The sequence below is a fragment of the Pimephales promelas genome, chromosome 11, assembly GCF_988280905.1.
Source record: "Pimephales promelas chromosome 11, fPimPro1.hap1.1, whole genome shotgun sequence".
Lineage (NCBI taxonomy): Eukaryota > Metazoa > Chordata > Actinopteri > Cypriniformes > Leuciscidae > Pimephales > Pimephales promelas.
The window spans coordinates 9,187,403-9,215,282 of NC_142779.1; the positions used below are offsets into that span (position 1 = coordinate 9,187,403).

The window sequence follows — 27,880 nt, forward strand, 5'->3', positions numbered from 1 at the left end:
TACTCAAAGGAGGTGTTTGGGAAAATGAATCGTCGAACGAGTCATTTGGGAGTCGTTGACCAAATCAGGTAAAATTAAATGCATATTATATGCACGTTAAACTGTTTTTGGATAACGTTAACTCCCAAAACAAAAATAGGAACATTTCAAATGCTATGACTGGAGCTCTTTAAAGGAATAGTTCACTTTGAAATTAATTTTTGACATGTTTTAGCTTACCTCAAGGGCATCCACGATGTAGGTGTCTTTGTTTCCACAGTATTTTCAATTTTGACATTTTTAGGTCAAACCTGTGTTGTCTGTCAGTCATATAATGCAGGTTCAGGGGTCCACGTCAAAGAACATGCACAGAGAAGTCAAAATTAAACATTTAATGCCTAGACACGAAACGAGCGGTTTTTGTGAGAAAACGAACAGTATTTATATAGTTTTTACCTCGTGTAATCACAGTCACATGCAAGTAATTTGAATCAGCTGTGCAATGTCCAATTGAACACATTAGTTCTAAGGAGCCCATCGTCATCCATTTAACCCATTCGGACCCTGCGTCCATTACAATGGACATCACGTCAGCCCCCTTTTTTAACCTTCTGGAGCATTTCACCTAGTTTAAAGCCTGCAAGAATACACCCGTGTAGCACAATGCTGTTGGCAACCATTCATTACCACAGCAACAAATGAACAAAACTCATCTTAGTTTACAAATCAGTGAAGTATAATGTGGAAGAAAAAAGCATCACTTGCAAGTATCATTCATTTTAGTAGTAATGATTTTATTCAGTTAAGAAATCAGCACATTGAACATATTTACCTCTGTACATAATGGTCTATTGCACTTATGAAAAAAGGAAAAACACTATCACCACAGGCCTAACATGGGTAACAGCTTATGCATTTAAGATATTTACATTTTGTTTGTCTATTTAAGTTAGAGCCTTGCTTTATAGGCCAGTTCACATTACACATCACAATCTGAGGTTCTGGTGTATTCACAGGAATATCTGAGGCATCACCACTAACTCATCCCTCAAAATGTGTTATGATCAGGCATAAAATTTGGTCACTCTCAAAGGAATAATTAGGCATAGGGATGTTCACGCTTCCTCTGCTGGCTGAAAGAACACTTTACCACCTGGTCAGCGGTTACCTGTATTGTTTGCTCTTAAAACGTTAAATAAAACTACTTAAAAAGTCTGATTGGCAATATTCAGCAGTATATTCACCTCGAGAAAGAACACAGGATGCTTATCGCTCCTCTGAACTCATGTAAACCGATTTCAAGAGCACACTCGTATACTGTAGCTTAATATCACAGCTCATCTGTTAGTGTCAGCAACGTGTAAGTGCATTTAATCCATGTTAAAACTCCAAATGGCATTCAGCAGCAGCTATCCAATCTTTACTTGATCTGAAAATTCAAATGTATAAAATAAAACAACAAAAAAACAACATTTTCAGTCACCCAAGAGTAATAGCCATATGAACCAGGGCAAACATTAATGTTCACACAGTATAGCAATGGCTGTGATGCATTTGTGAGTGCTGTACAGTAGTTTGCGATAAATCCAGTGGTTTCAGACAAGGTTAAAAAAAAAAAAAGATGGCTCCTGGTAGCGGAAATGTATTAATACATTGAAGTGTCTGAGTTAATGCTCATCTTTGTCTCTTTGACCTTTCTTCTCTTTCTCATCCTGCAATGCCGTGCCAAGTTTCTTGATGAGAACGGACAGAACTTTATCCAGAGGGTCCATCACTCCTCTCTGCAGCCACTTGGGAATTGTAGTCCTGGCATGGTGGAATCCCAGCTTCTGCAAAATGTAGTCCACCCCCACCGGATCAATCTTACGGCCCGTCCACGAGATCAGCCTGAAACATTACATGTCAAACAGACAATAATGTATGACAAGAGAAAACCTGTGCTAATGATGGTGAGTGAGTATGTATACCACCAGCCAATGTCCTAGCAATAACTCAGAACTTTCTAGCATCCACTCAACTACCACCTAGCAACCACCCAGATCCCCACAGCAACCGTCTATTAACATAAGTCTATTTGACATCAGAAAGGTCTGTGTGGAACATGAGTTGAGGTCATGTTACCGTAGTGTGGGCTCCAGATGCCATGTGTTGCAGAGGAACTCTCTCCAGTCCACTGTGGTGTAGTTCACCACCTCTTCATTTTCCTTCTTCTCTGATGACGCTTCATCCTGCTGCGCGGTGGGGCTCTTCTGACCAGGTCGAGACGCGAAGATGCGCGGGGCGAAGAGAGCTGCAACACAAGCACGTGCTCAGTGACAAGGGACATTTATGAAGAAGGGAAACCGAGTGAATCTGGATTTCATAATCTCACCTTTCTCCTTTTCTTTCAAGTATGCGGACACCAGGTCATGCAGGAACATGATGAGCTCTGCATCCATGGTGACACAGATGTGATCGGTGAACTCGGTGACCACACTGCACTCCACTTTAGGTTTACTGCCGGCATCTGCAACACAGTGAGGAGTCAGCGGGGTTTCATGCCATACAAGCGTCCAGCAACCTTAGGAATAATAATAATGTAATATAAACATCTGGCAGGTTATTAGTCTGTACCACTGAGAGAAGGTTCCTCTGGGTCTTGCACATGAATGGATTTGAACTCGAGTTGCATTTTGGGAAGGGCGAAGATGGTCTCGGTTTCGTGGTTGTAGCTGGAGGAGCCTCTGAAGCCGCTCAGAAGGCTGGAGTTCTTTGCTGCTGCGTCGCTTTCTGAGTTGTTTGCATCCACGTTACGCAACAAGTTCAGCTCTGACGCAAGAAAAGAGAATTATTTCAAGGAAAATACAAATATTCCATTTCAAGAACGGCAAATATGGTAATCATAAACATGTGTCTGCTGCTCAGCACTAGCTTTGTTCTAAAATCTCAGTTAACCATCTATATAGACAGCATTTTATCTCTTTCCCCACCATTTATGACAACGCTTCACCGCGTTTCCGCTGTTATACAGTAGGGGGCGCTATTACCCAACTTCTGAAAAAGTACTGAATCTCCTGATCAAAACAACCAAAAAAGGAGCAGAAATAAGTGCGCATGGTTGCCAGATTCCAAAGATGAAGTTAAACTTCGGGCAGAAAATGCGTTCTTTTAACAGAAAAGCTCTGATTGGGGTATTCAAACGATCAACAACTGCAAACATGAAAGTTTGTAGTAGACTCTTGAACGGCAGTCTGAAAGGCAGCCGTTCAGTCTCACTACATTTTAGTGTTGTCTTTTTATACATCAACAATATTTCTTGTTGATATAGCCACAGTTATCGTTTAATGACCTTATTGTCGTCTCGCCATCATCTCATATTAGTCATGGGGGGAAAAAAAGCAAGTCGACGGAACATTTTATCACCATTTCCGTTACTAGTAACCATCGGTGAAGAAAAAGTACTTACTGTTGATCTCCACTTCCTGCAAACTGGGGTGTCTTAACTTTAAAATGTTTTTTTTTAAGCAGGAATTGTGTCTCTATTTCATCACCTACCAAAATATTGCAGATATGATTTTGTGTGGCAGTAGTAGCTACACACTGCATCATCAATTTGTTTTGCAATACCACCACCTATTATGGTGAAGTGTCAACCAGAATATTTACTATATTACAATATAGGCGAAAGACAGCAAGGCAGCTCACTAGGTTTTGGAACAGAGCCATTGAGTGTGCAACATTTACCTTCGTTCCTCATGGCAGTGACATAGTTAAACCACTCTTTGACTGTAGCCACCCCATGCGGGGGGTTTTCATGACGACGGCGGGTAACCTTAGTGATGGTTGCCATTGGGCTCTCCAGAGCACCACAAGGCTTGGTTACCATGGTATTATGCCCAAGGTGAAAGTCAAGGGTTTGAACAATGTATGTAGAATCATCACTGGAGCCTAGACAAAAAACAAACACAACCTGTTAGTTACAATTTATAAAAAGGCAAATGATGGATGGGTGGACGGAAAACTAGCACTGTGTCTGTACCATCCTCCCAGATCTTTTGTGCTTCAGTCCAGAAGGCGATGTTTGGCTCTTCCAGGTGGAACAGCACCCAGGACTTGGAACGGAAGTTGGGACCATGGAAACAAGCCAGAGTCATGTGGTTGCCATGGAGACTCATCGAGCCACCCAGCTGCACAGCATCCTCTGGGAGTGGCATCTGGAAGAGGGAAATGTGACATCCAGCCACCATCTTCAGCACACTGGGCCAATGTCTGTGATGAGCTGCATCCATATCTGAGAGGAAAAAGACATTCATGTTAGTCAACAAAATTGTATTTTAAAAGTAAAATGGTCACAAGCACACTTACAGAGTTCAGCTGCTCCTTTGTCCATGTTGATGACCGGGGTTTTGGGAGGAATGTAGGGCACCGGGCCCCAGGTGGACAGGGCCCGCTTGCTGGTGTCAAACTGCTGTGTGAAGAACTCCTGCAACTTCATGCCGATCTTTATCAGGTCAGGGGTGGTGGAGCGGGAGATGATCACCTGGAATATGTCCCACTGCAGGTCTCCATGTACAAAGATCTCACTGGAGGAGAAGCACATCAGAGAACGTTTGGTATGGTTGAGGTATTAGTTGATAAGCTAGTATGATTGGCAGTTCTTATACCTTTTCTCAGATAGACTGGCCTGAGTCGTGCAGAGGTTCACCTTCCACTCGTCCTGTAGTTGCAGGTCAGCGTTACTGAAGATACCCATTAATATGCTGGAGCCCATATAGTCCAGCCGGGCCTCTGTGGAGCCCATGGTGATCTGAATCTTATGACTGGGCTGCTGATTTGGATGTTCTGAAATATGGGCTAGAAGAGCAATCGGTTATCAGCAGAGTTCTGTGTCAGACAAAAATGGATCTAAAAAGCCTTTTTGTTTGCAATTCGCCTTAATGACTTTTAATTAAAGTAGAATTCAGACATGCTTTAAGTGTATTTAAAGTTGCAATAAAAACAAAAGTACAACAGATTGTTTTTTCTTTTGTATGAACAACATGCATGCAAAGGATCATTAAAAAAACATAGGGTGCAGGGTTGGTTCTAATAATCAGTTGTTTCAATTGAGATCTGAAATGGGTAATTTGTATTTAATTAATAAATAATGAATTGATACTCATATTCAATTATACTAAAAATATTATTATATTATTTAACTTGACATTAAATTAACTCATTTTATGGACCATGGTAGAACACCATTTAACAGAACGTACTAATTTTGATATATTGCGTTATTATAACACTTTAAAAAAAAAAAATAATCGTCTGATAATTAGAGAAAATAAGTATTCAGGAATTCGTTTTTAAAGCGAAAACATTCTATCTAAATAAATAAATGATTAAAGGTACACTTACAGACCATCTCCAGTGTGTTTACGTCAATGTTGCCACCCACCACTCCTCCTTTGGAATCCAGTTTGGAGCGACCCAGTCCGACAGACATGCTGATCTCACGATCTCTGTTACTGCCCACTGACAGACGGCCCTGACTCTTCAGCCCACTTGTTGTCCAACTGTGTAAACACACACATACATAAATAGACATCAAACAGAGATGTATTACGCATATTAACAGCTGCACTAATCAAATAGTTTCTGTAGCTATTCTCATACGTATTGTTGCCCATGACATTGCTCATGTTCATCTGGACATTAAGCTGTTTAAGGTTGATGGCGAACACCACCAGAGTCTCCCATGGCGAACCCTGCTGTGCTGCTGCTGCTTTTCCGTTCCGAAACGGCGGGATGGCGGTCTTTGTGACAGAGTCTGTAGAAACCCACACACAGGCAATTGGTTAAATAGATAAGGATGGTAGAGCCACAGAGCTGCACATCATCAACAAACCTCTATCAGATTGTGTGTGTGTACCTCTGCGCGGTGCTGAAGAGTCAGACACGCTGCGGGAACGTCCGGTGGCGGGTGATTTGAGGTGTGCGTGGTTTGGTGTGGCATCAGTAAAGACGGAGGGGTGTTGAGTGGTTTGGCCGTCCCACGTCCTCCAGTACGCTTTTCGGCTGGATTCGGGAGACAGGTGCTGTGCGATGCTCTCCACAGAATCTGGCGTGGCAGGACCTGAGGCTACAGCATATTTTACAGCAGTTATCATCAACGCTTTCCAGCAATCATCTGAAGGTGCAAGATGACTGGGACAGGCGAGTAGGTATACACTACTGTTCAAAAGTTTGGACTCCGTTTTATTAAGATATCCAGGAGAAGTTTTATCACATGCTTTTTCTTTAAGAGATAGTTTGTCCAAAAATGAAAATTCGGTCATCATTTAATCACCAATATGTGGTTGCAAACCCATAAGACTTGGGATATATGAATGGAGTGGTTTAATCAAAGTATTGTGAAGAAATATGATTTCTTCATATTATGAACAGATATAATTTAGGCTTTTATCTTACCCACATTAAAAAACATAGAACGTAGCGTGTGCGAGAAGCCGAGAACATTGTTCTTTCTGGGTGAACTACCCCTTTAAACAGCTCAATACCTCAGACTTAGGTACATCCAATCCTTTTGCCTTTTCCACTCTTTTTCTCTAGTTTCAGATTTAGTTTTTGTCTATTAAATTCTGCCTAAAAGGCATCTCTTCACAGTTGTAGATTGTGCACTGCTGTTTGACAGGTACAGTTCAATGAAGCTGCCTGCTGAGCACCAGTGAGGGGTCACTTTCTCAAACTGCTCGTTGTCCAGCAGGCATCTGTCATTGTTAAATCCAGTTTGCTTTCTTCTTTCTAGACAGCAGTGCAGGAAATAGCCTTCATCTCTCAAAAGAACAACAGACTGATAAAATGCCTGATACCCGAAATGGAAGTGTACTTAATACTCCGGCAACTGAAAAACATTTTATTGTGATTGCCACACTTCTGTAGCACAACTTTTTTTAACTGAAAAAAATAAATAAATAAAATAAAAATATATATAATATATATATATATATATAAAAAGTATTCAACACACCATTCAACATCTTAATAATGATTTACTATGTTGCTGATTTGGTATTGAATTGTTGGTTGCAAAAACTTAATGGTGATTCCAAACTTTTAAACTAGTTGTGTAATGTTGAGAGTATATACAGTATGTATAACCTGGTAAGTTAATGGTCTGGTCTCCTAGAAATAACCTCCTGGCAATGCTTCTGCGGTACCAAGCTCGTGGGAATGCAAGAATCTCACTCAAACGCCTCATGTCGTACTTGAAGGATGCAGAACCGATATCACACACCGCTAGAAGACAGACAAACACACAGTGTCACAAATTAGTTACTGATGCAACTGAATGATTGATTCCCTTTTATTGAATTGTATTGTTAAACACTACATGTCAAAAGTTTGGGGTTGGTAAGACTTTTTCCTGTTTTTTTGTGTGAAAAAAAAGTCTCTTATGCACAAAAATACAGTAATATTGTCAGTTATTATAAATTGTATTAATATTTATTTTCTATTTGATTAGATTTTAAAACTTAATTTATTCAGGTAATGCAAAGCTGAATTTTCAGCATCATTTCCCCAGTCTTCAGTGTTACATAATCTTTTTGGGAATATATAATAATGCAAGACACTTTCTATAATCGATTTTGAACCGGTGTGCTGCTTAATATTTTTGTTTTCAGGATTCACAAGTTCAAAAGAACATTTGAAATGGAAATCTTTTTAACATTATAAATGTATTTACAGTCACTTCTGATCAATTTAATGCCTTCATGCTGAGTAAAAATACAAATTTCTTTAAAAAAAGACAAATTACAGACTCTAAACTTTTGATAAGTCATTTAACAGTAGTGTACTTTAGTGAGCTGATACAATCGGACATCCTGAAGGATATCCCAGTAAGTCATTTTGAATTACTCACCTGAGATGTTGATAAGAGTGGTGTCCATCTTCCCACCCTTGCTAGCAACGGAAGTATCAATAAATGCAGGGCATCCTGTACGTCTCATCCTGGAAAGACTGACTTTCACAAACTCCAAGTTGATGGAGAGAGAATCTTTCCTGCCCGTCACTGAAGAGGCCTCTTCGTCCACTGCTCCTGAAAGAACCAAAGTCATCTCCAGAATCTTAGAATTATCTTTACAGTATATAAACTTATTCTACTTATAACAACCATCACAATATTTTTGAGTAATGTCTTTGCAATGAGCTCTCACCCAGTGGTCCTGGTCCAGGTGGAAGGCCAGTAACTGCAGACTTCTGTTTGCCGGCTCCATAAGGATGAAACACATACAGTGAGAAATCTGACATACAGGCAGTGAAACTCAGACCTGATGAGTTAATCGGTTGGCCTGTCAGATCTGATTGGCTGCTGTGGTGGCGACTTCGCCCCAGAGGACTGCCTAACCCTGTAGATGGACCTGAGGGATGGAAGAAGTTACAATGATTACCATTAGTCAACACACCCTTTAAAATGGGCTATATGTAAGAATTTTCATATCGCTTTAATTAATTTAAGTAATGCATTTATCGTCTAACGTTTATTTATTTGAAGGAATTAAAAGAGCAGTTTCATATCTCTCCTTGTACTGTTCAACTGGTTAGTTATAAGATTACAGTACTAATAACTCTCTCTAAAAATTATTGCATTATGTATTAGACAGGAATGTTGTTCCAGGATCAACAAAATATGTTGATCCAGGAAAATGTCTTACTTGGCAAGATAACGGTGACCGTACATTCATACCTTTGCTTCCAGGTACTCTGTTGGCATTGTGTACCGATGGAGGTGTGGAGGAAGGTGTGTGTTGGCCCTCTGATGGATGGGTGGCGCTGGTGGGCTCAAGTTCACCCCTATTGGATGAGAATACCAGATCCAGCGAGGGAAGTTTCAGCATGCACTCCACTCGAGACATGGGGAGACAACTGAACCGGATCTGAGATGGCTGAAGAACAAACACAATGAAATGAACAGACCGCTTTGAGATGGTCATTAATGACTACAAATGGAGGAACGCTGGTATACCTGCACCCTGACATAAACTACCACATCCACAGGGAAGGAGGAGTATGAATTTCCAGCAGAAGACACAAGAGACACCTGAGACTCCTCCAAAGGATCCACAGAATCAAAGTGACCAACATCCTCCTCAGGAACATTGAGGGCTACATAAGCACACATGTATTAATATCAGCATAACATATACGCACAAAAACCTCACAGAATTGTGATTTTATCATCTGATATTCAAATGATAAATCTGAAACCACACTTACTGTAGTTCCTGTCGACTGGTGTGATGGGAATTGTCTCCAGCGCTTTCTCCAGGAAGTCCAGCAGACATGGGCTGATGACCATTTCCTCTGGCAATGTCTGTAGGGCTACCCATGCATATAGCTTAGCCATCTTCACCCCTACACTCGGTTTACCTTTAGCTGCGCGCACACACACACACACACACACACACACACAAAGTTGAGAAAAATCCTTTGCTGCTAATTTATCATGCAATGAAAGCAAAAGATTCAGAGCAGGATGCAAACATTTGGCACCTAATTCACCTCCAGCATGCAAGTAATATGCATGAAGCACAACAGAGCAGCAAAAAAATAAATAAATTTAATAACACAAGAATAAAATGCAAGTATAGTAAGGGAAAATTATTCAAATTTAACGGCAATCAATGGATAGTAGTGCCTAGATATCACCATCTACTTTCATTATATGGAAAAGAGAAGCTTGAACATAAACCTAAACTCATTTTGTGTTGAGATCAGAGCAACATGAGGCTGGGTAAATGGCAAGTTTTCTGTGAATGTGTGATAGTGATACTTGTTTACTTGATATTTATTTACATTTACAAAAAAATTATATATATTTTACTATAATACACTTCTGATTAAAAGTTTGAGGTCAGTAAGATTTTTTTTTGAAAGAAATGAATACTTTGACTTTTCAGGTCATGGACACATTGAACTGAATAAAGTGACAGCATTTATAAGGTTACACAATATTTGTATTTCAAAAAAATTGTTGCTCTTTTGAACTTTCTATTAAAAATCAAAGAATCCTAAATATTATATTATAATATAAGTGATATTATTAACAAATGTTTCCTGAGCAGCAAATCAGCATATTAGCATGATTGCTGAAGGATCGTGTGATTCAACTTGGCATCGCAGGATAAAAATATAAAATAAAATATAAAATTACAGTTTTTTTATTGTAATATTTGAACGGTAGTGTATAAACTATGATTTATTTTTCTAGTTTTAGCTGCTATCAGCAAGGAAAAAAAAAATGTTGCCAATAATAATATTATAACAACAACTAATAAATGGAAGCTTGTCTCAAACCAAGCAACATCACATCAACATGAAAAACAACAGAACCAAATAGAAGAAGAAAAATAGAAGATCCTGCAGAGTGGCAACTGTGAACACTGTTCCTAGATAGTCATGCGCTACAGTCGAGCTCAGAGCTGTGGACTCCAGTGCAGAGATGAGGCTAAGCGCATGCAGGAAGCCAGCGGCAGAGGACGACAGATGAAGAGAGTGTGTACCTGAAGGGAGAGGAGGGGGTGGGGGAGGGGGAGGGAGGAGTGTATTAGTCTTTCCAGGGCCTGAGGCTGCTGGTGCGGGTGAGTCTCTCATACCATACAGTTTGGACTCTTTGGAAAGGGTTCTGGGAAGGGAAGATCCACGCGAGGCAATGGGCGACTCCGTCTTCAACATTTTAGAGTTGTAATGTAGCTGTAAACAAACAGAGAGGAGAAAATGAGTGCTACAGTTAACCAATCATAAAGTGTACATTACTGCATCCATTTAGGTTTACTGCAGTTTTACATTTGTAACATGTTTTATTGCAGCGGTTGAGCATTGTAACCCATCAGACATCTTGGTTGCATAAATTCAAGTGCGAATCAGACGCATTGAAATAGATATGGCTATGAGTGTATTTGAGTAGGTTTTTTGTGGTGGTACACCCAAAAACTTAAGTCTCAGGTTGAAAAATTGTAGCTGAAATCCTTCTGTGTGCAATCGGCTTTACTTAAACCATATCATTAGATCCACTGCAGACCTTAACATCCACTCCAGGGATGTAGAAGACAGTGGTCTCAATGTCACTGGTCTTGCTCTGCAGAGAGGTAGGTACTCGCTTAGCATTCAGCAGATGAGAGCTGGAGCCTAAACTGTGCTGCAGCTTTCGCTTCTTAGGAGGAGAGTCCTGATCCAGACTCCTCGAGCTCCGCTCACAACTCCTAAACAACAGAGAGATATTTTAGACACACAGAAATGCTTTACAGCTCTGATCGAGATTACATCCAGAAGAATAGAGCTCTGAATCTGAAACTTAGAAACGTGTTAGCACTTACAGTTCCTAAAGTCAATGGGTTTTTTTTTTTGGTTAAATGAGTGAAATAAGGTCTGTGGTCAACACAAGCTCAAGATATTTTCAAGTTTTATTCTACGACATTAAAATTCACAATTAATGGTGTATTTTAAGCATTTATTTGCTGACAAGTAGGCAAATGTGGTTGTTAGGAAGATAAAAAGTCATCATGCCGAAAGCTAAACTCATCTACACACCAGTCTGCTTTCATAGCCTCGTTGTTTTTATAACCATGCTACTGCAAACTATTCTAACTCAAACTGAAAACGGCTTTAAATGAACTCTGAAAAAGTTTGTTTATAGCCTATGTTTATATTGTTACTGTTGTATTTAAGCTTCAAAACTCATAAAAGCTGTGTTTGCTAGTAAAGATTATGATGATGAACAAAAAATGTCAATCTTTTGTTGGTCAAAAAATCCAAAATCCATTGAAAAAAAAAAAATCCTATTGTGTTTTTGTAGAGGGAACCAGGGTGACGCTAACTTCCATGTTGTCCTACAAGAATATGTCATTACTTCAGCGCCGCAGTTCATTTTATTTTCAAAATGTGTGATGTGTGGGCATTTTGGGTTGTCTCTTTACCTCCTCACTGCGAGATCTTCATGTTCAGGTGGCTGGGTGCTGGGGTGCAGCACACACTTGCCGCTGTCAATCTCGACACGCACGTCCAGCTCAAAGTCAATGTTCCGTTCAGTGGGCGGAGCTAATCCTCCACGCTGAGGGGCTGCGTTGGGCCAGCGCTCGCTGAATAATGCAGAAAGTGCAGATGATTTCCTCTGAGAGCCCCTGAGAAACACAAATATACAGACCATCAGTTTAGGGAGCGTGTAATTGTGTTTGTCGAGTGTTTGCAAGCGCGGTGTTTAACGCACCCTGGTCTGCGATAATAGCTCTGCGCCCTTTCCCTGTCAAACTCGTCATCTTTGTCCGAGTCCTCTGATGAAGTCGAGGAGAGGTCGTCCCGCCGACTGTCATCAGGCTGGAAGGGAATGGTTGGTGAAAAGACAGCTGGTGTGCCAGGGGCACTGAACACTGAGCATGATGGGTAATGGGCAGGATCATCAATGGTGACAGACAACAGGTCCACCTCTGTCTCCTCCGGGAACTTCAACAATCAGTGAAAGCCAACAGTCAGAAGATCTATCTACGCATCTATCCATCTATTCATTCATTTCTCTTCTAAAGGGTTTACGTCTCTTCAACTAAGCGAGTGTTGACATATCCAGGTCACATTTCATCAAATAATAAAAAGAGAAAAAATAATATGTATTTTAGGATCATTAAGATGGTTGATATTATTGATTGTTAAATTTACCATTAAATTTTAAATTTACCATTAAATTTTAAATTTACCATTAAATTTACCGTTTTGTTTGATGCCTAAATTCGCTAACAGTATATAAAACAATGGATTTTATTTTTAGTAATCTTAAAGCCTTTATTTATAGACCATTTTGCAAGATGTAAACAACACTGGTCCAGAAACACTTCCTGTTTCATTTTGTAACCGTTTTCTTTATTTCACATGTAAAGAAAAAATCTTAAAGATGTTTGTTTAACTTTTTGATTCAGTTTTATATGTTCTGTTGGTTGTATTTTATCCCAGCTTTTATGCAGTGTTAAAAAACTGAAACAGGAAGTGCTTCTGGACCAGTGTTGTTTACATCTTGCAAAATGGTCTATATATAGAATGCATTTTATATATATATATATATATATATATATATATTATTTTTGTATAAATAATTGTAACCAATATTATAAATGCATTATAATATTTGGGGATTTCTCTTTTTTTGTTCCCATCAACTGTTTGGTTACTGACATTCTTCAAAATATCTGAAAGAAATTCATAAAAGTTTGGAAAAATCTGAGGGTGAGGATATGATGAAAGAATTTACATTTTTGGGTGAACTATCTCTTCGAGTAAAGCGTTACCTTTCGTACACAAAATAGTATAGAATTTTAATTATAAGCCCATTTTCAATTATCAAAATAATTGCTGGATATTGGTATCGGACAGAATTTTAAGATCATTTTACTTGAGTTTGTAATTATCATTATACTCAATGGCGATTCTCATTGCTGCAAAACAGAAATATTACTTATTGTAACACAATAACAACTGATTGTTGTGGAAATGGCACTGAAACAAGGCTTCATGTTACAATTTCTATTACTTTCCATGTGACTTTTTGGTGAAATATAACCCAGACATGTCTAAAAGCTCAATGGGAACGAAGCTATTCTGTCGGATCAAAAAATTAGATTAATGCTCATTTACCGGTAAGTTTGAAACTTGATCTAGCATACAAGATAGAAATTCCTTTATCCAACTGCCTAACATTTACAAATCATTAATCTCAATTAATCGATCTATCCATTCATTATTCTGTCCCTGTATCTGTTGTAATGTACTCAAACCTTACTGGTCTGATTCTGACTCATATTCAAACTGAATCTGTTGGCTGATAGCTCATAACCACAGAGCACTTTGGAGAAAGCTTTTCCTTTTCCCAATTCATGCTTTCCACTAAGACCCAGCGGAGGAGAGAGGGATGAGAAATGAAGAGATGAAAAGATGGACAGACGACAAGACATCATGAGCAATACAATGAACTCAGATCAAGTTCTAGACATGCTGAAGAAAACAAGAGCTGATTAGTTATTACAAACACGGCACAAGAGCAGCTTCAACATATGGAGCGAGGGAGTGTGTGAATCAATGTGTGAAGAGAGATCAAGAGAAAATAAGAACGCTTTTCAACTTAAGATCCAAATAGGCTAAAACCATTTGATCGAGAAAGATGATTTTTGGTCGAGTTTTGAAAAGCAGTTTTGATTTGGCACAAGAAGATTTTCATGCAGAGATTCAGAGGTGATTTTAAGAATTTGATTTGATCGTTTTTCTCTGGTACCTTAAATACAGAGTCAGCTGGACTGGGGATTGGGTTTGGGGTTTCCATCTTAAACACAAACAAACTTATGAAAAACCCATCCATAAATAAAACCGGTACTCTGAGCTATACAGTACATGATCATACATGCTCAGCATATTATGTGCATACTATACATGTGGCTTTTATAAAGTCAAGAGTGAAGTACTTTCAGGTGAACCTACAAAACCACTCGGTGTGAAGTGTGTCTTTCTAAGTTCACAACCATTCAAATTTTATTTTTTAAATGTTTGCAAATCAAAACAGTAATCAAAAAAATTTGATAAAAAATTCTGTAATATTGAAAAAGTAAAAACTTAAAAAAAAAAAAAAAGTAAAAAATTTTTGTGGAAACCATAATAAATGTTTTCAGGTAAAAAACACAGCATTTATTTGAAATATAACTATTTTCTAACATTATAAATGTTTTTTTAACTTCAATTTAATGCATCGTTGCTGAATAATAGTATAATTTTTGAATGGTAGTGTATATCAAAAGCAAAGCTTTATTCAACTTTACAGTTTCGTTGACATGTAAACAATGAACATGAAGATGGAACATTAAGGTGCGTTCACACCATGTCGTAATTACCACAAAAAGCCTTCATGTGCTTGTAGAATTTGCAATTTTCTGAGAGCTACGACTTGTACCACCTGACCACTGTTCAGATCGATCAGTATACGACATCAAAGAACCGCAAAAAACACTTTTTTTTACGGTAACTATGACATGGTGTGAATGCAGAATTAGAATGACGACAAAAAGATGCATAAAGCATTTCAAATGAACAAAGTCAGACATTTCAGAGTCAGACACACAGATGTATGCATGCACAATACCGTGTCGATGTTGAAGGTAACCCTTGGTGCTGGAGATGCTGAGTCCACTTTGATATCGGGAAGATCATCCCTTTAGAGAGACAAAATGAAAGAAAGTAAGGATGTGTAACTGAAAGACATTAACCCACCTGCAAAGAACTGTGAGTGTTTGCGTTTGTGAGAGAGAGTGAGTGAGTGTGTGTACCTGGGTCTATCCGACCTCTTCATTGCTGGTCTGCCTGTTGTTGAGATGCTCTTTGACCTGCTGTTGCTGTAGCTGGGCTTGTACCCTAAACCCCATTTATCTTTCAAAGATGCAGCCTAAACAAAGCATAACCATTTAATCTCTACCAGATTTACAGTGTATGATTAATAAGCAGTAATAAAGCTGAATCAAAGCGATTCTTACCCGCATGCTGGAGCGCCGCAGCTTCTTGCGCACATCTCGGCGGATATCATTGACAGCGACAGATTCCAACTGCTGGTAGCGCTGGATTTCCTGGTTAATGGTGCTTTCACTTGCACCCAGTTTCCTTGAAAAAGACAAGAAAAATAGGGATTTATTTTAGGCAGAAGCCAATCATTTGAGGTATTTTGGTTCTTAATGTCAGGCTGACATTACTTGAGATCGTCAATGACTTTGGCCTGCTCATTGAGTTCTCTAATGTCCACCAGACGCTTGGAGAACTTCCGTCCACGAGCGTCGATTATCTGATTGCTCATAACTGCCTGTCTGCGCAGGTCAACAGACTCCTGTAAGAGGGAAACTACTGTCAATATAACACATTTAGATGCAAGACATACTTAGGGGAGGGCGGTATGACGAAATCACGGTATGAGCGATTCAGAAATGTTATACACCACTTTATAATTTTTTTTTGACAAATATGTTCAAATGTTTGGTGTCTGTACGATTTTTAAATGTTTTTGAAAGAGGTCTTTTATTCGCACTAAGGCTGCATTTATTTTATAAAAAAGTAAATACAGTAATATTGTGATTTATTACTACAGTTAGACAATGTTAGATTTACATTTTGAATAAATGCTGGTCTTTTTATTCATCAAACAATATTGGAAAAAGTATTGTAGGTTGCAAAAAATAAAAATAAAACAAATTAAGCAGCCGTTTCCAGCATTGATAATAAATCAGCATATTAGAATGATTTCTGAAGGGTCATGTGACACTGAAGACTGGAATGGCTGATGAAAAATCATATTTGCATCACAGAAATAAATGATATTTTTAAGTATATTAAATTAGAAAACCTTTTTTGTAATATTTTTACAATATTACAGTTTTTCTGTATTTTTGATCAAATAAATGCAGGCTTGATGAGCATAAGAAACCTCTTTAAAAACATAACAATAGTAACGTTTCCAAACTTGTGATCGTTACATTTACATATTTACATAAATGATTAAAAAAAAAAAAACTGTTGAAATATGCCAGAAGGTCATGATATACCATCATTCTGCCCAGCCCTAGGCACGGTCATGCATAAAAATCAGTTCCAAAATCACACAGAATATTAAAAACTGTCAAAACAAGCGTGGATCACTGCAGACAAACAAAATCAAAACACCACCCCAAAAAACTGATTAATGAAGCAAAGACAATTCATGAGAAATGCATCCTTTGGAAATGCGAAATAAGATGTGACTGGCCATTCATTTCTCAAGGAAAGGAATCAGATTGAGACTAAAAAGCAGAAGGAAACCGTATACTCCAGACTCGCTCAACATATTTCAGTTGCTCAAAACCAAGAGTTCTAAGCAAAATTCAACAAGATTTTGAGCAATTTGACTAGTTTTAAAAGCAACGTTCAACCTGAGAGTAGGAACAATATGGAGAGAAAGAATGTGACAGAGAAACAGAGAGGATTGTAAAGCAAATGGGAGCTCTAAAGTACATACACAGCCCCAGGACAGGGGTCTGGGATTTCTAGTTCGTTCTGCATTGGCTGAGGATGTCAGGCGAACACTTCTCGACTTTAGCCGAGTGATTGTGGATGATGGAGAAATATTACGACACTCAGAAGGTGAGAGGGGAGGGGGGCTGGGGCTAATGCCCAGAATGCTGTTCACCAGCCGCTTCCTGAACGAAAGTCTGGGGCTGAGATCACCTTCAGGACACTGCAAACATGGGCCGGTTTAAAACAAACACAGACACACACACTACTACACAGACATTGAGCACAAATCCTAAGAAGAAACTTCACATGGTGTGTTTTGAACACAAAAATGACATTAATATCCCAAAAATAAAATAAAAGAAACAAACAATGTAAATTAAAAATAGAAAAATAGCCACAAACACTTTACAATAACAATAAAAGTGAGCCAACAAATGATAGTGACATAAAAAATGTGAGCTCTGACCATGTGTATGGGGGGAGACATGCCGTCACTTTCGTCCTCGTCTGACAGGTCGGCCATGTTGACCGAGTTGAGGTCTGTGATGTCATCGGTGTCCTCTTCACCAGTCAGAGATGTGAGAGTGTTACCCAGAGCATTCAGACGCTTGCCGATGTTGGGATCCATGTGCACATCGATACCACACATCTTCCACAAGACATTAAGGGTCCACGTCCCTGCGCTGCTGCTCTCTGGAGTATTGAAGGAGGTTTTGTTATTGGATGCAGACAAAAAAAATCAAATGTTTACTTTCTTAATGCATGGTCTTTATGGTCATTTTATCAATGTACACTCCCTTTCAAGAGATTGGGGTCAGTCAGTTTTTTGAAGTATGCATGTAATTTACCATCGGTGTTAAAAAACCCGCTTTGGGAGAAATTATGATTTACTGACTCATTTAAATTGAGCAATAAAAGTGACAGTATTTGTTTTGTAACTTTATAAATGTCTTTATTATTTCAAATAAATGCAGATTTTTTTGCAATTGATATTCAATTCAAAATCATTGTTTAAAAAACATTGTTTAACTGTTTTCAACATTGAAAAAAATATTAAGAAAGGTTTCTTGAGCACCAAATCAACATATTACAATGTTTTCTAAAGGATCATGTGACACTAAAGACTGGGGTAATTCTGCTTAAATTTTTTTTAAATATTTTTTTTAAATATATTCTTATAAAATATATAACATTACTGTTTTACTTTATTTTTTATCAAATAAATATAGCAATGGAGAGCATATACAATTTCTTTCAAAAACAAGTTTTTGAACAGCAGTGCATGGAAAAATATTTTTTCATCATTTTTTTGTTGTTGTTGAATAGACCAAGTAAAATTAATTCAGAAGATCATTTCACACATACCTGCAGAGGCCTGGCCTGTTGTTCTGGAGCAAACCTCATAAGTACCATCAGGAACAACACCTGAAAAGCCACATTGAATCAGGGGAGTGTTATAGGGCCAAAAACAGATACAACACATTAACACTGAGTGTTACTCACAGGCATTCATGACCAGTTCTCCTCTGATCTCAGGTTTCCAGTCATCCCAAGTTGTCTCAAACCCCTCAGCAAATCGAATGCAAAAGTTTTTAAAATGTCCTTTGCTGACCAGAGACTCGGAGGAACAGGCTGTTATAAGTGTACTCTCGATGGTTAAGACCAGTGCTGAGCCAGTGTCAAAATCAATACTGTGATTGGCCTAATGTACAGTAGGAAACAGTAACAAACATTTAACATCAATCAAAAAATTAATGTGCAAGACAGGAAGTACTTTATACAGTTAAAGGCCAATCACAATTGGTTCTCACCAATCTGGCTGAGTATCTCAAAAGCATCATAAGCTAAGTTGATCGTAGAGACCACTGGTGGAAATAGTTCTAAGATCTACTTAGGCCTATGATGCTTTTGAGAGTTTAAACATAAAAAGAATGAAAACTAGATGTATCAGTGAGGATCCACCTGTGTAGAGTTGGTGATAGGTAGGCAGATGCCCAGGTCATTGACAGTGAGCTGTAGAAAGAGAGTGCTGAAGGCCTGGGCGCTGGTCTGCTGTATCGCTGGCAGTTTGTCTACCACTTCTTTTGTGGCCATATGAATATCCGAGTTGAGAGCCAAGCGTTGTTCCTTCCAGTTATCATAGGCAGCCTTATAGTTCAGCCAGAACAGCACAGCTAATAAAAAAGAAAAATACGCAATTACAAACCCCCCAAAATTTCCCAATGGATACAGATGAAAAAAAAACAAAAAAACAAGCAAAGTGTGGACTGACCTCTGTCAAATGCCACCGGTTGAGCAAAAACAATAGGACGGTTGAGGGTGATCAGGACGGCCTCTTTGTTCGAGCTGCCACTGATCTCCTCCTGCAGAGCATTGCGCAAACCGATTCGAGTGCGGAAGTACGCCACCTGGTGAAAATCTGACCCCGCCTCCTCATACACCTGCAAGAGAAAGTGTTATAACGCTCTCATGCATCCACAGGAAAACTTTATATGGCAATAATGAATAACAGAGCATGAAAAAATGCCCATTTCTGTAACAGTGGCTACCTGATGTTTGACGATTTGCCCCAAAGCCAAGTTGAGATCCACTTGACATTTCCCAAAAAGCTTCAGGTAGTTACTTCCTGTGGGAGTAGTCTTGCACTGAACCCGATTGGACAGCTCAAGCTCAATCCAGCCCGTTTCAAAGCGCACCGCCCTCATTGAAGGAGTGGTGGCCGTCATTTGAATCCCCTGCAAAAGAGAAACATATTCAAAAAGTCTGCAGAATTCACCTTAACAAATAAATACATCATTTAAGGAAGTCCAAACCTTAAACGTCAGATTTAGAGAGTAAAGCAGGATTTTGGGTTTGTCATCTGTTGACACATCGTGTTCATTCCACAGTGGGATTGGTTGTTCCCCTCCTACAGAAACACACGCAAAAAAATAAATAAATGCATAACAAAAACAAAAATAAATAATTCAAATGGATAAATATGTCAATAGATGGAAAAAGGATCCATTTATGCTACTTGTTCTTCACCACACATACCTGAGACTTTCTGGATGACCTCATTGACCTCCTTCATGAAGACCTTTTGTAAGAAGACTAGGTGGTTGAGCAAATCTGTGGTCAAGTTGTGTTCAAAAGACCCAATCTAAAAATGAAGAAAGATTTCTAAAATGCTCCATTTCAACCATATGCATCCATGTGTATTACTGGAACAAACTCATAATCAAGCACGGCATTTACAACAATTTCTCATTGAACGTTCAACGACACACCTCAGCTACACAGCGCAAGTAATTTCCCTGCAGATAGTTGCTGTATTCTGGGGCCCAGGCTGCGTCGCTGTGGCCCTCGTGCTCCTGTATAATGTACTGTCCTGACATGGTGACGGGAGGCAGATTTAGGCTGGCAGTGGGGGGCATGGCCGACACGTCCACAGGGGAAACCTTTGACTGGAAACACAGCTTATGATTGGGCAGTTCGAAAGTAAAACGCGTCTGAGCACCTGTGAGAGGGAGACAGCAAAACGTTAATCGTTTTCTAGTTTGTTATGAAATTAGCAATTCGCTTGTGGAATTGTGGGTACCAGTCATGCCATGGCTTTTCATGCGACCCATCTTGTATTCTGCTTTAAGAGAGGGCAACAGGGCTGCACCAATAGTGATCCCATCGAGCATAGCGCTGAACTTCAACACGATTGGCTTCTTCTCCAGTCCCTCGGGCAGCTGAGGAAACTCACTGGCCTCCACTGGAGTTTGATTGACACTCACTTCAGAGGGCTGCGGTGTTGGTGTCTCTTCTCGGTTGGGAGGAGGGCTGATGAAAACAGCAAACCGATTTTAGTTTAATATCGGCAACAACAACAAAAAAATCATAGGAGTTGTGAGAAGAAAGTGGCAGAGGTTTGCCTCACATGTTGGAGGGCTGACGGATGAGGTCTGAAATCTGTTTTGAGAGCTGATGGGAGCTGCGGACCATCATGCTGTGCAGCGTTGCAGGATGTTGCGGGATGTTGATGAAGATAGCTCCCACTTTAAATACTGCAGCATTATTGGTCTTCAGCCCACGTTGGGCACTATATAAAGCCTGGGACTTTGCGATGTTACACTTCACCACAGTCCTAACATACAAAATACACACAAACAAAAGGAACTTACTTCAAATGCTCACTTTGAACTCACAGCCTGCATGTTAAAACAATGTCTGTGAAATGTATAGACAGACTTTGGCAAAATTCACAAGTGAAATGTTCCACATGAACATGGAAACCTTGTAGATATGGGGACTGCAACGAGAGAGAGAGCTCTAGATGGATTAATAGAAAAGGGGAATGGGAGAGTATCAGCTCCTGACAGCTTGAACATGGACTGTCCATCTTATTCATACTGCACAGAAAAAAAAAATTGGCAAACACTTGTCAAAATGACAAGCTCCAATCAGATTACCAGACGCATATGCAATTACATCCACCGGGCTCCAGCAATGAGCGCATTTGAGAAGGAACTAATCACTGGATTTGACAGCTTTTCCCAGGTTTGAAGCACCAAGAATTTAAAAGATATTAAAAGACTTTTGTGTGAGGCACATAGCCGCACATGAACTCAATATCCAAGAGCAAAACTTTATAATAGAGTTATGAGTTTGTGAAATGCTCTGTACTTATTACTTTTGGAAGAACAGGGTAAAACATTTCACATATTTTTGGTAAAACTGTTCTCAAAGACCTCCAAGCCAATCTATTATTATTGCATCATTGATTTCAGATAAAACCGCACCATCAAAAATGTCAAATGTCAATAATGTAGCGAAAGTTAAAGTTAGGCCAAGCAGCTTTCTGTTGCAAATTCATGTGACCAACTAGGGCCCGTTTAGAGTGGGGAAATTTTTCCCCCTTGAATTTCCATTCAAGTGAAGTTCTATTGAAATTACCAGATTCTTCCCCAAAAATGTACCAATCAATGGGATTTATGAGCATATTAAGTGGTTAGATCTTGGTCAGAATAACCTGTGAAGTGGTCCAGATAGTCAAAAGCCTTTCTCAGTGTCACTAGGTAGTAGAAAACCACTCATATTACCCACTGACAGCATTAATAAATATGATTTGAAAAATAGTGTTATGAGGATGTTAGGATTTCACTGACCACTGTCTGAAGATGTGGCGGGTTAGAGAGGGTATGAAATGTTACGATAGTAAGAGTGAACACCATGTGTCATATGATTGACATATGTAAGGACTGTGATATCCAAATATTATGGAGATGTTATGAATGGTAATGGAGAAAAGGACAAGGTTACTGAGGAAACTTAGACATACAGGAACTCCTGCTTGGTTGTGCTGGTAGGTGAGGTTGGAAAATCCTCTAGTCTGCCAGCAAGAGAGGCAGAAAAAAACATGACAGATAGAGAGAACAGAGGAGAGTAGAGAGGAGGAATATAGAAGAGGGGAAGTTATCCACAGAACATTTCAAAACTGTCACGAATATGCTGTGATAAATCTGTACTCTTAGAAATACATTTCAAAGAGAGACCTTCAGAACAAAAACAGATCCAAGAATGACTTCAAACTACTTTAAAATACAACAGCAGAGAATATGCTAGGGATAAAGTGCATTTAAATTTAAAATCCAGACTCAGACGTTGCATTGAAGGCTGCATGGCTGAAACTGGAAACGTATTTTACATTTACTGAAGCTTCCCAGGGTCGTTCCCAGGGTGCAGTTTCTGAATTTTTTTGTTTTTCATTTTGGTTTGCTGTCATGTGGTTGCTAGAAACGTAGTCAACTCTCTATGACAAGCTAGTCTCTAAACACACTATTATTCAAGGTTTGGAATTAATAAAATAAATTCAAGCATCCATTTCTATTTCAAATTAATGCTTGATGCATGACAATAAATGAATTAAAACCAGCTTTTAAAATAAAAATCAGCTTTGCCATCATAGGGATAAATCACATTTTTAAATATTACTGTTACTGTATTTTGATCTACTAAATGCAGCCTTGGTGAGCATTAGAGGTGTTTCATTCAAATCATTAAAACAATCTTACAGACCTCAAACTTTTTAACCATTGTAACTTTGGTCCCTCGTTCAGAGAAAGTATATGAGGTCCTAAATTTTGTACAATTTAGTATTTAGTCCAGAAGTTGATTTGTCAGACCGATCAAATAAACAGAACAAATCTTAAGGCTCCAAAGAGATGCATTTACATTCTTAAGGAAAGTCAACCTACCAACAGCCTAAAAAGTGTATTGCATGTGAAACTGGGATTGGAAATAATTGTAGAAAGAAAAATTGGTTACACTATATTTCAATGGTTCACTTTTGATCTACTAAATATGAGTAACTTTGCAACTACATATCAACTAATTCTCATTAGGGTATTAGTAGACTGTTATCAAAATAAAAGTGTTAGTAGATATCAAGTAGACAGTCAACCGATACTCTAATGACTGACATGGTAACTGACATGTAGTTGCAAAGTTACTTGTAGTAATTCTAATAAAATTCTTGTCAAGAGTGGACCATCAAAATTACACACTTCAATGTAAATGAATGTATTAAAGGTAGACAATGATAATTGACAGAGCACTCAATAGATCTTAACGGAATTACTGACTGTATATCTGGTGAGATTCCTTCCAGAAGCACAATGTTCACACATCCGATATGGGCCGAGGCACAGGTCTCAGTCATCTTCTGATGGAGAATGTCTACAGCAAGAGAACAGGGATTACAGGATATTTCATCTGCAAGGTTTTAGTTGGTAAAATAATATTTAAAAGTGTGTGAATGCTGTTTGCATTACCCTTCATTTTCTCCTTTAACGTAAAACTGCCATGTATTTTCTTAAGCTCTGCCTCCATGGTAAGTCCACCAATGTCTGCTTCCAGATGCGTGCGGTTCACCATCCCAACGCCAAACACGATCAGTGTCACATGCTGGGGCTCAGAGCTTACCAAACTCCGCCTACGACCCAGCCGACTTGGCGGTGTCTCGCCCTCCGATTCAAACACCAATCGACATGGAGGATCCGCAGGACTCCTCCCACCCTCTGAATAGCAAAAATAAACAGTTGAAAAGGCAAATTTGGCCAAAAGCAAAGATGATTATGCTGGCAGATATTTTTAGGTGCAAAAAAGATGCAAAAATATTTTTTTTTTGCAGCATGAAATTATTTTTAACAGTGCCTCCTCTCTCTAAATATCATCACCACAAAATCTTTATACCATAATGTATAATCAAATAATGACATATTTAAACTGTAAAGCATTTATACATCATGGTGCAAAAATCTGCTATGGTGTCTTTAATATACATTTATTGTATTCTCATGCTCATTACTGCATCACAGAACTGAAAATTTTAAAAGAATCATATTTGAGAATATTGTAAAATTAAAATAATAATTTAATGAATTAATCTTTACTCATGTTAAATAATATATATAATCATCACTAATTTTCTTGAAAAAAATAGCCAAAATAGGCTTCATTTTCTTTTTAAAATTATCATTCTACTTTTATTTTCTTAAAGAAAAAACATGAAATAACATAAAAGCAATTGAAATCAACAGAGCAGGACGTCCTACCTGAGAGGGCATTGTCTTGGTTCTTCTCCAGGATGCCTGTGGGGTCTGATATGAGCGAGTAGAAATTAAGAAGTTTGTACATGTTCTGCCAGCACTCGGCCGACGGCTCGCTCTGTTCTGACACTGTGATGGAGTCCGAGTCATCCATCTGAATGGTCATGTGATCCGCCACGTCACGTGAACCTTTCCGCGACACTTTTGACGTTCTTCGCTCTGAACGTCCCAGCGTCCCCCTTCCTCGAGGCTCTCGATTCCTGGTCAGTGTGTCCAGGCCTGGCCCGACCACGGTGCGTTTGCTCTTCTGAGTGCCCAGTCGAGCAGCTCCGTTCAGGCTCCCACGAGAACTACGGCTGAAATCAGACGAGCGGAACTCTCGATAAGGCCGCGCCTTGGTGGGCGTGGGGGAAGAGGAGCCGGCAGTGTAGCGGTTGAGTTTGATGTCAGTCTGTGTGGCTTTGATGTCATCAATCATTGTGCTGAACTGGTGAATGAGGCGGACAAGGGCCATATCCACATGCTGGCGGATCGCCTGACAAGCGAGGGTAAAATGGCAGTGCACGCTAGCCTGGGGTCTCCGGCTCAGCTCGTGGAAAGACAGCGCGCTGGCAGAGGGAGGGGTTGACATGCACTTCTCTAGCACGACTGCATTCAAACTGAAAGTCTCAATCATCAGGGCAGGCTTGAAATCAAGAGGGGGGAGATTTACCATGCCCTGCCTGAAACACAAAAACATACCATACTAAAATGAGCGATATGCAACATTATGACAGCTTGAGGACTCAGTAGGTAAAGTAGACAATTGTTCATTGTGAGACAGCAAGGGGAAAAGAGACCAAGTTCCACTTCACCATGGTAAAACTAATGAATAATGATAAATTAGGATAAAATAAATGGCCGCCAATATGTTTGAGAGAAAAACAATATATAGTCAATGTAAATATTAATGTAATAATATTCATAAACAACTATTTTACAGAAAGTGTTTAAATAATGACATTTTAGTGGCAAATCTTGCTTTGGGCTCATAGTTTCAATTAGAACACATAGATCACATCCGGTCAAGCGATCCCATTCATTCTACCCGCTAAAGATCAAATATTCCAACACACCGAAAGTTCAAATCGGATCCAAAACATTGCATATGGTCAGAACTCCACAAATCTACTCTACATGTGAAATAAATGACTTCAGATCATTTGTTTGTGGTACAAGTTCAACTGACAAGTACAACTCAAGTCCAAATGGTCAACTCAAAACTGTTTTGTTTTGTGCAGTTATCCACTGGTTATTCATTTTGACAATGTGTTGATAAAGACATTTGCAGTTGTAGTAATATTTTAATAGTCACAATTATTTGTATTCATTTAATAAATAAATACAATAAAGTTATCCAAATTAAACTCTGAAAAGGGGGGGGGGGGGTTACTCTTTCTAGGATATCTCTAGAAAGATAAAAGCTGGCATGGGACAGCTGTGTTACCTGTGTGCTCGTTTGTTCTTCCTTTCTTTGCTGGTGTCAGAGTCCACAATGTCAGCTCTCAAACACTCAAGAGTGCCGCTGAAGGATAGGTGCTCCCCAAAATACATCTTGTAACTGAGTGGAGGAGCATCCTGGGACTGGATACCAATGTGACTCAACAAAGGCTTAAAAACAACCTGTATGGATAATTCCAAGAGACACACACACACACAGAATGAGAGAGGCAATAACATGTGCATGGTCATAAATAAACAATAACAAATTCATAAGTATTCCTGGTGCACGCACCTGTGCGTCAGCTAGCTGTACAGCTGCAGGGCAGAGATTCGTCTCATCTTGTTCAAGCAGGTCCTCCTGACTTGTGCTATGCTGGGAGTGTGAGTGCTGAGAGTGTGTGTCCAGTGTGTTCTGATCACTGGAGAGTACGGTGTTAAAATCTGATGCAGAAGGAATGGTGGGAAGCACTCCTGTATGTAAAGAGTTAAAGACATTCAGTGCAAAATTAAAATAAGTCACTAATCACAGCATCATGGACCGATATAGATGCATGTTCACATACAGTCAACAGACTTCATACTTGTATGCATCTGTCAGTACTCTAATAGCTCACCTCCGGTCTGCAGGCTGTTGTGTTGAGAGCGGTTGAGGGGAGAGTCCTGGATGTTGCCGCCTGTTCGGGTGCCAACAGCGTTTGACATCCAGTTGTAGAAGCTGACGGAAAACGGCTCCGAAAGAAGAGGGTGTTCTGTTAACACGTCTGCACCCACTAAGTTGCCTACCCAAAAACAAGACATTTAGGGTTAACTAGCACACTGCTCAAGTCTTTGTCATATACAAGTCAGTAAAAGTAGTTTTTTAGGGATGCATATATAAATATATATATTTATTGAATGTGTGTGTGTGTGTGTGTATATATATATATATATATATATATACAGTATATATATATATATATATATATATATATATACAGTATATATTATATATATATATATATATATATATATGCATCCCTAAACGAATTACTAAAACAAAAATAATAATAGATAAAAACTAAATGGAAATATTTGTTAAACAAAGAAAGATTTTCTCTTTCATTAACTGGTATCAGAAATTGGAAAATTAATTCTGCATACTTATTTTCCCTATTTTAACATCCGGATTACCGTGATCTAACACTTAAACTTATTCTTTAATAACAATAATAATTTATAAAATGTTATTACAATAACAGTTAATTGTTATCTTTAGAAAATATCAAAATGAATACCCATTTTCCATAATGTACATTAAAATGGTGTTAAGTCTAAATTCACTTGTAACTACGGTTACATTTTACTGATTTTAGTTTGTATTTTATTTTTATTTTAGTCTCCAACCCAGTTTGGTTTCCCTGTACTTTTATGGTATTTGACATGCAGACACTCTCTGGGCAGAAAAACACAATTAGGTTATAGAAATCCACTCTCACAGGAAACACCATATATCAAGAAAATGCATTCGTCGTCCTAGATCACATATTAACCCGTCTAATATTAGACTGCAAAAGCAATAAACTCTGAATGAAGACAATCACGTACTTGTACGTGTCAGGGAGGTGCTCTTGGCTGCGGTTTGTTCGTTTGCTCGAAGAGGCGTTGCTTCTAGCAGGTTGTGCAGACTGTGGATGCTTCCTGTCAAGTAGCTTAGCAACGATTCTTTCCTAGGGCTATGATTGGACTGCAGCCCTGCCCGACTGACATGAGCGGGAGAATCAGCTGCTGTATCTCCACTCGTGTAGCTCAGGGACTGGTAAGGGTGGGAACCCTAAAAA

General features: G+C 39.0%; 1 protein-coding gene across 17 annotated transcripts in view; it reads right to left on the reverse strand.

The window, feature by feature from the left end:
- Nucleotides 1-752: 752 nt before the first annotated feature.
- Nucleotides 753-27,880, reverse strand: part of bltp1 (bridge-like lipid transfer protein family member 1) — a 51,897-nt gene continuing 24,769 nt past the window's right edge. For 2 of the 17 annotated variants that reach the window (XM_089116901.1, XM_089116902.1), the window contains exons 42-87: nt 27,648-27,873; nt 26,678-26,842; nt 26,356-26,534; nt 26,068-26,243; nt 24,588-25,303; nt 23,805-24,050; nt 23,616-23,709; nt 22,313-22,363; nt 20,912-21,118; nt 20,585-20,814; nt 20,274-20,503; nt 20,041-20,146; nt 19,818-19,912; nt 19,554-19,739; nt 19,277-19,445; nt 18,967-19,178; nt 18,508-18,706; nt 18,370-18,429; nt 17,471-17,697; nt 17,006-17,224; nt 15,714-15,844; nt 15,501-15,624; nt 15,297-15,412; nt 15,113-15,182; nt 14,255-14,302; nt 12,209-12,441; nt 11,919-12,122; nt 11,000-11,204; nt 10,506-10,695; nt 9,220-9,378; nt 8,969-9,108; nt 8,690-8,888; nt 8,160-8,363; nt 7,865-8,041; nt 7,102-7,239; nt 5,873-6,082; nt 5,617-5,770; nt 5,359-5,516; nt 4,623-4,812; nt 4,324-4,541; nt 3,998-4,249; nt 3,703-3,906; nt 2,593-2,787; nt 2,351-2,485; nt 2,101-2,269; nt 753-1,866 (exon numbers count right to left, since the gene is read on the reverse strand). In XM_089116901.1, the coding sequence (XP_088973027.1) occupies nt 1,647-1,866; nt 2,101-2,269; nt 2,351-2,485; nt 2,593-2,787; nt 3,703-3,906; nt 3,998-4,249; nt 4,324-4,541; nt 4,623-4,812; nt 5,359-5,516; nt 5,617-5,770; nt 5,873-6,082; nt 7,102-7,239; nt 7,865-8,041; nt 8,160-8,363; nt 8,690-8,888; nt 8,969-9,108; nt 9,220-9,378; nt 10,506-10,695; nt 11,000-11,204; nt 11,919-12,122; nt 12,209-12,441; nt 14,255-14,302; nt 15,113-15,182; nt 15,297-15,412; nt 15,501-15,624; nt 15,714-15,844; nt 17,006-17,224; nt 17,471-17,697; nt 18,370-18,429; nt 18,508-18,706; nt 18,967-19,178; nt 19,277-19,445; nt 19,554-19,739; nt 19,818-19,912; nt 20,041-20,146; nt 20,274-20,503; nt 20,585-20,814; nt 20,912-21,118; nt 22,313-22,363; nt 23,616-23,709; nt 23,805-24,050; nt 24,588-25,303; nt 26,068-26,243; nt 26,356-26,534; nt 26,678-26,842; nt 27,648-27,873 (8,436 nt within the window). In that variant the 3' untranslated portion in view covers nt 753-1,646. Of the gene's footprint in view, nt 1,867-2,100; nt 2,270-2,350; nt 2,486-2,592; nt 2,788-3,702; nt 3,907-3,997; nt 4,250-4,323; nt 4,542-4,622; nt 4,813-5,358; nt 5,517-5,616; nt 5,771-5,872; nt 6,083-7,101; nt 7,240-7,864; nt 8,042-8,159; nt 8,364-8,689; nt 8,889-8,968; nt 9,109-9,219; nt 9,379-10,246; nt 10,696-10,999; nt 11,205-11,918; nt 12,123-12,208; nt 12,442-14,254; nt 14,303-15,112; nt 15,183-15,296; nt 15,413-15,500; nt 15,625-15,713; nt 15,845-17,005; nt 17,225-17,470; nt 17,698-18,369; nt 18,430-18,507; nt 18,707-18,966; nt 19,179-19,276; nt 19,446-19,553; nt 19,740-19,817; nt 19,913-20,040; nt 20,147-20,273; nt 20,504-20,584; nt 20,815-20,911; nt 21,119-22,312; nt 22,364-23,615; nt 23,710-23,804; nt 24,051-24,587; nt 25,304-26,067; nt 26,244-26,355; nt 26,535-26,677; nt 26,843-27,647; nt 27,874-27,880 lie in introns of those variants that run through there. The other 15 variants (XM_089116910.1, XM_089116909.1, XM_089116903.1 and 12 more) reach the window with 15 other exon arrangements.